This window comes from Papio anubis, chromosome 1 (genome assembly GCF_008728515.1).
Source record: "Papio anubis isolate 15944 chromosome 1, Panubis1.0, whole genome shotgun sequence".
NCBI classification, from domain to species: Eukaryota; Metazoa; Chordata; class Mammalia; order Primates; family Cercopithecidae; genus Papio; species Papio anubis.
The window spans coordinates 163,084,336-163,096,498 of record NC_044976.1 but is presented as its reverse complement, the minus strand read 5'-3'; the positions used below and the strand labels follow the sequence as shown (position 1 = coordinate 163,096,498).

Here is a 12,163-nt window from a genome sequence, read left to right as displayed (position 1 = left end):
TCTAAATAAATGAATGCATTTGGGAAAAAAATGTTTCAAAAGTTTTTCAAAAGTCTTTTGCAGGTTTGAAATTAATCCTGATAGTGATCCTTTAGTCTGTTATGTTTCTGATTTAGCCTGGGCATTCAAAAAATAAATAACATAATTTTGACATATTTGGGCTTTGTAAACATGATATTAAGAGAGGGAATATAGTTTCATTAGGGTAAAAGCTACTGAAAATTACCACTTGGTGAATGTTCTATCATAAGCTTGAGGTACATGTAAAAATCTAATATGTGTTTACATGAATATGAATGAAATTTGAAATTTTCTAAGAGATTTTTGTTTCTTCTTTGCAGGGCAAGGCTCAACACCTCCCCCCATTGGTAAGAATTAATATTTGCATATTTACTAATTTTATATTCTTGTTGCAAAGTTTATATATTTAATAGCAATTTTCTATTATTATCACTGAAATTATTTTTAAGGATAAATTTTATAATCATGAATGATTCTTGACATTCACTTGTTCTTAAACTTTCTGCTTATATGTTATAAAGTTTAATAACTACCTAAACATGCTATTAAATTTATATATATGTTTTGTGTATAAATAGTAACTTTCCCTGAACTTGACAGTAAATCACACAACAGGTTTCTACTCTCTTTTAATATTTTAAGACTACAAATAAATGCATTTAAGTTAGATCACAAAATTTTATAGTCTGAAAGCAGGTTAAGAGTTGTCTATCTATGTTATAGATATGTAGATAATAGGTTTGTATATGTCTATATTTCTTTAAGAGTATGGTGCGTTTTTCAATGGTATACAAAACCTTTGAGACTATTAAGATATTTTTACATAATAATTTTCAAATTCTACTGAACAATTCAATTAATAGTCCTAATAAATGTCTTGATCCTGAGATAAATTAAATTTAAAAAACGGAGATGCTGCAAATAAATTCATATATAGTACATGCAAAATAAGAGAGAAAATTAAATTGCAGATGGTTAAAAAATCACATCACTTAAACGATGTTACTGAAAATATATTATTTATTTCCTGCATAATCATATGGTTGACAGTACGTATTAAGAAGGTAAGTAAATTGATGAAAACAATTTTGATTTAATATAGTAATGCACAGTGACAACTAATGTACATTCAACATATCATGAAATTGGGTTATTAAAATGATTATTTTTGTCATTAAATAAAAATTCAGTCCAAATGAAGAAAACAAATAACCATGAAAATACTAACAAAAACACTTCTGAATCTGCATAAGAACTATATTTCCTTATTTTTAAAAAAGGTCTAACATAATTTTACAGTTTTTTAGCATGAGAGTGATGTTTTATAAATAAATGAAAGTCATTCCTGCATAGTAGATTGTGATTGGTTTATGCCACCTACTCAAATGCAACTTAGTATCTCCAACTTTTACAGAAGATTGATTCATCTCAACCATACCAGCTGGTTATTTTTGCAGGAAAGGGATGGGTATAAGGTAGAATGGGGAGTGATTTTTTAAAATGGCAGATGACTCATCACCTTATTGAGGGAGTTTCTGTTACCTCTGAATTGACTCTATTATGACAAGCCTCCAAGTGATGAAACCAGGTTAGTTAACACTGTTAACCAAAATGCAAAGGAAAGTGGTCTCTCCCAAATACTGGCCACAACAATGTCATCAATGGAAACCAGGAGAATTTGCAAAGTGGAGGTTCAAGAACAATGTGGAATTGGCAATTGAGTCAGGTTTTCTAATTTTAAATTCTTATTTGTGAACGGGAATGTGAATTGAACTTAAGATGTGTGCAAAGATATGAAGGAGAGTGGTTCTCTGAAAACCTTTCTTCCTACACCTGGGACTGAATTTGCTTGGCCAGAAGTATCTTCAGGAATGCTACTTATCAAAATAGCATGGTACTGTGTATTAGTCAGGATTCTCTAGAGGGACAGAACTAATAGGAGAGATGTTTATATGAGGGGTAGTTTATTAAGGAGTATTGACTCACAATCACAAGGTGAAGTCCCACAATAGGCTGTCTGCAAGCTGAGGAACAAGGAAGCCAATCGGAGTCCCAAAACCTCAAAAGCAGGGAAGCTGACAGTGCAGCCTTCAGTCAGTGGCCAAAGGCCCGAGAACCCTGGCAAATCACTGGAGTAAGTCCAAGAGTCTAAAAGCTGAAGAACTTGGAGTCTGATGTTCAAGAGCAGGAAGCAGCCAGCAGGAGAAAAAGATGAAGACCAGAAGACTCAGCAAGCCCACTTCTCCTACCTTCTTGTGACTGCTTTTTCTAGCCTCGCTGGCAGTTGATTGGATGATGCCCACTCACATTGGGCGGAGTTTGGGGGAATTGTGGGGAGGGTCTGCCTCCCCCAGTCCACTGACTCAAATGTTAATCTCCTTTGGCAATACTCTCACAGGCATACCCAGAAACAATACTTTGCATCCTTCAATCCAATCAAGTTGACACTCAATATTAACCATCACATACTATTATAAGGAGACTGTTGCGTAATTTTCTTTCCGGTCTGTTTGTAATTCACATCTAATAAAAGAATGATAGTGGACGATAAAGGGAACTTGTTGCAACATTTCTCTCAAAGCAAAAGGGATCATTGGAAGCCCGCAGACACCAGAATTGGTTTAATCTAAAAATAACAAATTAATAATTGTCAATCTTTTATAATGACAAAATTACAATTGTCATTATAAAAATCATCTATAATGATGACAGTGACTTAATGTGAATAGAAAGAATTCTAAACTCTCTGCTTCCTTCCTCCCTCCCTTCTTTCCTACTTTCTTTCCACCACCTTACTCCCATCCACTTCTCTTTTCCTTTCTTTTCTCCCACCCTCTCTCCCTCCCTTTCCTTTTTTTTTTTTTTTTTTGAGACGGAGTCTAGGCTGGAGTGCAGTGGCGCTATCTGGGCTCACTGCAAGTTCCGCCTCCCGGGTTCACGCCATTCTCCTGCCTCAGACTCCTGAGTAGCTGGGACCACAGGCGCCCGCCACCACGCCCGGCTGATTTTTTGTATTTTTTTAGTAGAGACGGGGTATCACCGTGTTAGCCAGGATGGTCTCGCTCTCCTGACCTCGTGATCCACCCGCCTCGGCCTCCCAAAGTACTGGGATTACAGGCGTGAGCCACCGCGCCCGGCTTCCTCCCTTTCTTTTATTCAATGCATAGCAGATGAAAAAATATTAAGTTAGACCTGATTTTATACTGAAGACTAGAGGTAGTTACTATCCTATTACTGTACTTAATTGGATATGCTGGCATGTAATTATGGGTAAAAGTTTGATGGATTTATTTGTGAGGTATTTGGTTATAAAAATCTAGAGACTAAAGTTTTTCTTTGGAAAATAACACACATAACAAGTCTATGATCATTTTGCATTTCTGTAATCACAGAATAGTTCTGCAATATTTCATGTATTTTGACATTGCTGAAGTACAATATAATTAAGATGAATTTTTTCTGTATTTAGTAAAAATTAACTTTAACTTTGATTCTAATGAATAAAGCTGTTTTTAAATACTATTTCCATTTTCTTCTCTATTGAGTAATATTGCAATTTTCATTCTTAACTCTTTTCTGTCCTATCATCTCTACTCCTTTTCTAGTTTCTCTCTCATTCTCTCCCTTTTTCCATATTTATGCCATTGTCTTTTACCCAATCTTGTTGAACTGAATTAATTATTACTTGTTGTGTGATATAGCTCAGTTTTTGCCTAATTAAATATTTTAAAATATATTTTTTTGCTTTTCAAAAAGTAAATATACGTTAAGCGAAAAAAAAAAAAAAATTTAAATACATCTTTATAATCCCAGCATCCAGAGATCACATTAGTTTTTTCTTTTTTAACAAATTTGGTGCATTTTTCTATTCTTTTATAAAGAAAACCGCTTTTTTCAGTAAAAGAGCATGAAAAAATTTTAAAGGACTTTAATCAGTAGTGCTAATTTGCCCTGCAGAATATTTTTTTTTTTTAACCATTGTACACTCATGTCAACTGTGCATAAACTTATTCCACTACTACATTGTGACGTATTTTCCTCTTTTTAAAGAAACTTGAACTGTGGAAATTATTTCAGTATTTTAACTTGTATCTCTTTGTTATCATGAAGTTAAAGACATTTCTGTAGACTTTGGTTGTTTGTAAACCTAGTTGTGAGTTTCGTTTTTCAGTCCTTTATACACATTTTCATTGCTTTGTTTGCATTTAATTTATTTTTTTAAGAATCCATGAATAGGCCGGGCGTGGTGGCTCACACCCGTAATCCCAGCACTTTGGGAGGTCGAGGCGGGTGGATCATGAGGTCAGGAGATCGAGACCATCCTGACCAACATGGTGAAACCCCGTCTCTACTAAAAATACAAAAATTAGCTGGATGTGGTGGTGTATGCCTGTAATACCAGCTACTTGGGAGGCTGAGGCAGGAGAATCGCTTGAACCAGGGAGTCGGAGGTTGCAGTGAGCCATGATCACGTCACCGCACTCCAGCCTGGTGACAGAGTGAGGCTCTGTCTCAAATATATATATATATATATATATATATATATATATATATATGTATATATATCCATGAATAAATAGAAGTTTTGTCTTTCATTTTTTTTCTCCTGAAACCCTAGCTCTCCTAAAAACCTTCTAACTTTGCCTTTCTTTATCCTTTTCTTTATCTACAACTTTTTAATTTTTTAAATCATCTTTACCCATTATGCTTCATCCTTCTGAACACAATTGCTTTGGATAGGTGAGAAGCTGCTTTCAATTTCGTTTCCCCATTGTTATCTTTAGCCAACGTTCTGTAACTTGTTTTAGATCTGTGTCTATATATTATATGTATCTCTGTATGCATCAATATTTGTATGTATGCATGTATATTTGTGTATATATATTTATGAATACATATACACACCATATACATATACTTATGTATGGTGTGTGTATATGTATGTGTAGATATAGGTACATACACACTATAATGGACTGGGGAGTTAGTATACTGGGATGAGCATACATTTGGGATATGATTCACATATTTATTTTGTCCTTCTTCCATTTTCCATTAATTTAACAGGACCGAGAACGACAAAGATGCCCAGTGTTCCGCTTTCAAGTGGCCCCTTACCTACTCACACCACTGCATTCTCACCCGCAAGCATCTCTGAAAGAGAAAATGACTTCTCAGAGACCACACCATCTCTTAGTTCAGACAATACTTCAACCCAAGTATCCCCGGACTCTTTGGATAACGCTAGTGCTTTTAATACGACAGGTTGGCACACAAAAGTTGTTAACTTAAATATCAGGGCAATGTCATTTAAAAAATTCTAAAGTTATCAGTACAACTTGTCTTTAAATTATTTTCACAGTTTCTGAGGATGTGATTTTGTTGAAGTGCAGAAATTGCAGGAAATTAGTATCTGTGAAATATAGATCGACCAAAGTAATTAATGCATGTTGTTAGGGAGTGCAGAGAGAAAAGGAGGGAGGCAAGATCTCCAAGGACAATCAGGAGGGAAATTTGTTCTAGTATCCTCTGATCTATACACACTCTCCATGATTCTCCCGCTTGGCTTCCTGCCACCCGGACAGATGAGAATTTCCCAAGTTCAGAGATTATCAGTCCTGCTCTCCTTGGAAGGTGCCTTAAACGGGAATCTTCCCATTTCTTTGTTTCATTCTAGATTCTCTTTATCCAAAAATTGTTGAAGATAGAGAATGTATTATTTTTAAATCCATTCTGAGAATTGACAACCCAATTTTGTTATATGAGTTTCTTTTAAGAGCATTTGCATTATTGAAAACATTTTAAATTAAGGTTGTAAGTTCTACTGGTAAAATTAAAGGCAATGTAGCCATGTTCCCAGAAAAAATCAGATTGATGTGAGAGATATTTTTGCCAAGGAGGGACACTGATGCTCCTTACAATGCTGATATAAGTATATGCTCATTTAATGTTTAGCAACAGGTCTGCCAGTGTATTCAGTACTCAAATTTACTATCAGGAGAGTGTTCATGCTTTCCTGAAATAATGTGTTATGTTGACTTTTTTTTTGGGCAAACAGGTTTATAGACATACTTTGATAAAAGATACTAAGCTATTTGAACTGTTTAACAATGCCATTTATCTTCATTTGAAGAAACAAGCATATATAACACCATCACAGAAATTTTGTTTAGGGTACTTCAAAGTATTTTGAGTACCATACTGATGAAGTTTATTGGATATAGTAAGCAGTTAAATAAACAGTCAGTGCCTTCCTACAGCAAGTACAAGACTGTGCATTTAATCTTCCATTTGTTTCCCTGTCACCATAGCAGAGTAGTGACTAGGTTCTGTCTAAACACTGTAAAAATTTGAACACATTGCCCAAAATTTTTACTAAAGGAAGGCAAGGATGAAGGTGTTGATGACTAGGCAGAACATCTCATGCTATTTTATGATTTTGTTTGTTGCCTGAGTAGTGTTACATAGAGTTTTCCTTTTGAAGGTTCTGTATTTCATGTCACATATACGAATAAAAACGTGCAACATTCCTAACTTTCATTTCCACATTTTAAAAATCTAAAACCACTTAAGCCATAAATTTACAGATAGAGCACAGTATGAGAAAGGTTTAAAGTAGAATAGATTGAAAATAAGGATGAATAATTTCAAAATACTGATTTGCTCTAGCAAAATAATACTGATGGTGAAATTACCTAGAAAAGTTTATGCTTTCAAATAAAAACACACTTTCTTTTCTAGAAAATAATCTTTTCATCAGGTCATATTTCAATTATCTATTGGAATAAAGTCTATATGAGTTATTTAATTTATGATTGTGATTGATTTATACTGCTGAATGCAATTTTTTCATTTATTGATATAATTGGGGTAAAAATCCTTTAGTCCATATTTCTAAGAATATTATATACACTATTCAAAATTGTTCATTTTTGAAAATGGTTACAATAACCATCCATGTGCATAACATTAAATTTAATTGTGTAATTTTATTTTTATAAGAATAGTTGATGACTATTTCAAAACATTTTCAATATAGATGGGTATATGTGTATATATATTTGTATATACTGTTAAATATATATAAAATATATGTATGTATTGTGTGTGTATATACTTTAATCCTATATACACATACATATACATATATACATATAGGAGTAAAGTATATAAAGTGTATACTTCATATGTACTTAAAAGACACACAATGAAAATACCATCCCTTTAAATTCTGTTCCTTAAAGATACCTTTTTAACCACTGTTGTATATCCTCCAGGCTCTCAACATATGATTTTGTGAGTATGTGAGAGACTGTGTGTGTAAGCATGGACATGTGAGATTGTTTCCACATGTTTTCAAACACTAGATCTTATCAACCTTTTCAAATTTTGCCAGTATGCTAGTTAGAAATATTTCATGTTGATTTACATTTAAAAATTTGTTTGTAACACTGAACATTTTTTCATATACCTTTGGACCCTTGTGTATATTAGGTAGATGTTTGTCACATCTCTTGTCCATTTTTAAATTTCTTCTTTTCTTTGTAATTTGTAAGAGATACTAGTATATTGGAAGATTCCTTTCTTATTCTGCCTACAAAGAAATGTTGCATCTGTCAGTTTGTAGAGTTGATGGAGAATTCAGAAAGCTCATAGTGATTTGAAAGTCAGTAATGCCACCTGGAAACACGAATTCTCTGTGGCTGCATCCAGCTCAGGAAACCTCCCAAGGATATGTAAATAGAGGACTCAGGTGCCTGTCACTTTCCAGTCAAGCAAATTTAAATACTGATAGACACATTTTAACAGATACGGTCACTTCACAGTTTGGTAAACTACAATCGCAATTTGCTCCTTATAACCTCTTAATAAATTATTCATCTCCAGTGGGGGAAGATTGATGTAATGATCTCACTTTCCTACCTTAGGTGTTTCATCAGCACAGACGCCTCACCTTCCCACGCATGCAGACTCGCAGACGCCCTCTACTGGAACTGACACGCAGACACTCAGCGGCTCCGCCGCCAATACCACACTCAGCCCTACCCCAGGCAGCAATATCTCAGGTTTGCGGGTCCTTTAGACTTGTGCAAATATGAAGAGTACAAGACGACTACCTGTATTTAAGAATGGTGTGAGGAAATCTAACCACTTATTTAACGTGCAGCTACTGTTAGTTGATGAATTTGGAATTTCAGTCACTCTTAGGAATGTGAAACCACAGAACAATTGTCTTTTTAGTAGAGACGAAATAATAATGAGAGTTGTTAGACTACAGAAAAATCTGCTCAGGAAGAAAGAGGTATTCAGGACAGTCTATTTTTTATATATTTTAGGCAATTATTCTACAAGGAAAACTTTTTGTTAGAAGTAAGAAATAACATGCATAAATCTTTACTTAATGACTTTGCACCAACAGAAACCAGGCTGAAGAGTGACTCCTATTATCAATGAAGGGCAGTGAGAAGTTGTAACCACAATGACACTGTTATTTACAGAATGAGAAAAAAGAAAGGAATGGTTTTGTTTCCCATTCAAACATCAAGAATCTTTCAGGATGGCATCTCTGTGTTTATAACAACAGTACAAAATATTTCCTCCCTTTTCTTTTCAAAATTAGTCTCCATATCACTTCGTGGTGCCCTTTTATATGCAAGAAAAACAAGTATGTTTTTTGTCAGATCACAAATCCACACAGTCGCATATGTAATTTCAGTGATCTGAACGCTTGAAAGTTAAAGATATAAATGGTAGACCTATGTAGCTGGCAGGAACATGGTCTTGCTTTAGGTAGGAATCAAGCACATCATATAGAATAATTATTATTTTGCAGTATTAAAACTGCGCCCTTGGCATAAAAGTCATTCCAGACAATCCACCCTCTTTAAACAAGTGAGAGAAGAGCCGCCCTCACCTGCCTCATTCCACCTAGTCTGGCTGCCATGGGAACCACAATAAAAATATTTGGAGCTTTTAGCAAACCCCCAGAACCCGAAATTGTGGAAGGGAAGAAACTGGAAAATAACAAAAGGGGACTGACCCCTGGGGGCTAGTTGTCACACAGACTAGTCTGCTGTGTCCTGATCCAGGAATTCTTCCGCTCAAAGTGGCTAATTCTACTGATTAAAAATCTATTAGGATTAATCAACCTGATTAAAATTGTAAATGCCACCCCTTACCACCACTGAGAGTACCTGCATAACAAGAGAAAAGAAGTTTTCAAGTGAGGAGGAGGGAAGGTAGGGAGTTCGGGGAGGTTGAGAGTGGAAGCCTCAAAACGGCTTGGGAGCAGGGTCTGCTGGAGAGGGGAGAACAGAACAAGTGAGTGAGAGGAGTGTGGAAAAGAAGGTGGAAAAAGGCTGCTTTCAAAACTCTGCAGGGGGCCAGTTCTATGTCTGAATGAGTTTTTTAAAAGATGAATAAATGAGCTTTCCTCACTCTTCTACATGTTCTGCTGAAGCCCTCCTCTGGGGATCCAGAATGGAAAACCTCATGTTTATGTTGTTTATTCTGTTCTATGGTTTAGTTAAATTTCGTGGTTTAGCGGCTTTTGAAGACTGAGCTGAGAACCCATGCTCAATTATTTGGAAGATGCATTTTCAATTCTAATGGAATGTATGTGTGAAATTATAGACTGTACTGCATTTGTAACTGGTAGACACCTGCATGCTCAAATCAAAGCCATGTTCAGAACATGCATGCGTGTATCACTGCTGAAATACAGACTCTGCCTGCAAATGTGAGATTAATCTCACGTCATTAAACTGATGACCCCAGGGATCTTGACAGAAAATAACCCAACAAGCTCTTGAATAAAGGGTAGCTCATATTTATTTTGCTTTTTCCATGGCAACTAGCATAGTGCTAGTCATCTAGTAGGCACCAAATGAATATACATTGATTGCCTGTGCTGTAATTCTGGTTGTGATGTTGGGCAATGATGTAAAATACCTTACATAATTTGAAGCCTGACAATGAAAAGTTCTAACCCAGTACAATGTGCAGTTTCTTTGGCTACAACCCTAGATTCTATACCAATTAGCCCCTATGTGATTGGAAAATAAGAGAATGATGCCACTGTAATGTGCAGCTTGTTGGATTTCAAGCCAATTTGATTTTTCCTGGCCAGGGGAGCCTGAATTGTGAAAGTAGGATTGTAACCTTCAGCTGGAAAGGAAAAAAAAGAAAACCTTTGAGCTCATGCTGTGGCACAGGCAGGATCCCATTCAGCTCTATTTTAAGAAAATTAAAACTGAGCACCTGCTCCCAGGGATCCCTCCCCAGAGAGGTGTGTGCCTGCAAGGCTCTCAGCATGTATCAAGTTGCACTTCCTCCTGTGCCAACCTTTCACACTCAGAGCTCTACCTCCATCTACGTGGTCTCAGCACCACTAAGACAGCACCTGTCTCTACTGCTTTGATACATTTTTTATATTGCCTAAGGCAGCCTGCAGCCCAGCATTTTAGGCTTCTTGGGCTGTCCAAACTATATAAATATATATATACATATATATATATATATGTTTTAAGTTGTGCTCTGATTATGAAGCCTCATAGGTTTCCAGTTGTCTGCCCCTAAAGTCATCTTTCCCATAAGCCCTGGTGTTTTGGGTACGGTTCTGTAGAATATATGTGTTGTGGTATAGCAGAAGGGCTTGAAGGTTTGTTTCTTTGCCTTAACTTTAGTAATTGTGCTCATGTTGGCTATCTGACTATTGTCATTGCATGACAGACACAACTGACGGTACTGATGGCCCTTCTGATTGCAGATGTCTCAGGAGAGAGGAGTACAGCCAGCACCTTTCCTACAGACCCAATTTCCCCATTAGCAACCACCCTCATCCCTGCACGCAACAGCTCTGCTGCCTTATCTGCACGCACCTCCAACACCACCATCACAGCGAACACCTCAGGTCTGACTATGGTGCTCTAGGTGTCTTCAGTTATAGATAATGAAATGGAAACTCAAAACTTTAATGCAGCTCTTTTATTTTGTGCCAAATAATATTTGCACAATAATAAAAGAGCTAGTTTCTAATCTAGTTTCTCATTTTACAAATGTTCACGTATTAACACCAAATTACGTAAAAGAAACTTGCCAGTAAGCTTTTTCTGGGCGTATTTTATTATTAACATTACAAAAGTCCATGGCAAAGAAGAATCAATAATAGGCCTTAATGTCATATAGCTCTGGGATCAAATCCAGTTTCTTCAACTTCCTAGCTGATTATAGGGCAAATTACTAATACTTTCTGTATGTCAGATTTGCTTTGTGTAAAAATGGACATAATAACACTCCTTTCAAAATATTAATGTGATGACTGAATATGTAAAATCTGGTATGTAATAAATATTTAAAAAGAGTAATTGTGACCCTTATTAGAATCCAAATATGCAAAGCCGCGAATGAAAGGGAAATGAATAGTTTGAGGAAGATTGCACATCAACTAAGAATTATATCAAGGAATGAATAGTTTTCTCTCAATTTATACAATGTTCAGTTTAAATGACTTGAAATAAATCTTTGATTCACTTTATTATTTTTAAAACAAGCAAACGTCAAATCAAAAGAGGACTCACAGAGAAAAGATTCCATTAGGAAATTATCTTTGCTAAAGAGTTTTTCTTTTACCTTTCAATATAACAAACACATTAACTTTTATTCTTCTGTTCATTTTCTTGCAGATTCCTACCTTAATGCCTCTGTAACAATCACTCTGAGCCCTTCTGGAAGCACTGTCATTTCAACCCCAACAATAGGTGACGTTACCCTCAGTCACAGCCACACAATCCCCACGTGCCTGGTGATGTGCTCTCACAAGGGCCTTCTACCCACTCTACCTCAGGCTGCTTTCTTTAAGTTGCATTAAGTGTTTGAATCCTGAGGGTGATGGAACAGCAGGAAGACATTTCTCTGCTTAGCAGTGCAACAGCTGATGAGATCAGGATATAATTGGTACTGTCATAATCCATCAGAAAGCATGTGTGAGAAATAACCACATCTACTGGAACTTTTTCTCTCAGGGGTTTAGGTCTTAGTATGGGAAAGAACAGGCCCATCAAAGGGGCTGTCCATTGCAAGCAGTGAGCAGCATAGGGCTGGTTGCAGAGTTCCAGTTAAGCAGTGAGAGGGCATGGAGATA

General features: G+C 36.0%; 1 protein-coding gene across 10 annotated transcripts in view; it reads left to right on the top strand.

Annotated features, from left to right (window-relative positions):
- PTPRC (protein tyrosine phosphatase receptor type C) overlaps positions 1 to 12,163 on the top strand; it is a 122,235-nt gene that overhangs the window by 54,926 nt on the left and 55,146 nt on the right. For 2 of the 10 annotated variants that reach the window (XM_021928952.2, XM_021928947.2), the window contains exons 3-7: positions 342 to 368; positions 5,089 to 5,286; positions 7,950 to 8,087; positions 10,790 to 10,933; positions 11,706 to 11,780. In XM_021928952.2, the coding sequence (XP_021784644.2) occupies positions 342 to 368; positions 5,089 to 5,286; positions 7,950 to 8,087; positions 10,790 to 10,933; positions 11,706 to 11,780 (582 nt within the window). Of the gene's footprint in view, positions 1 to 341; positions 369 to 5,088; positions 5,287 to 7,949; positions 8,088 to 10,752; positions 10,934 to 11,705; positions 11,781 to 12,163 lie in introns of all 10 variants that reach the window. The other 8 variants (XM_021928961.2, XM_021928964.2, XM_021928956.2 and 5 more) reach the window with 8 other exon arrangements.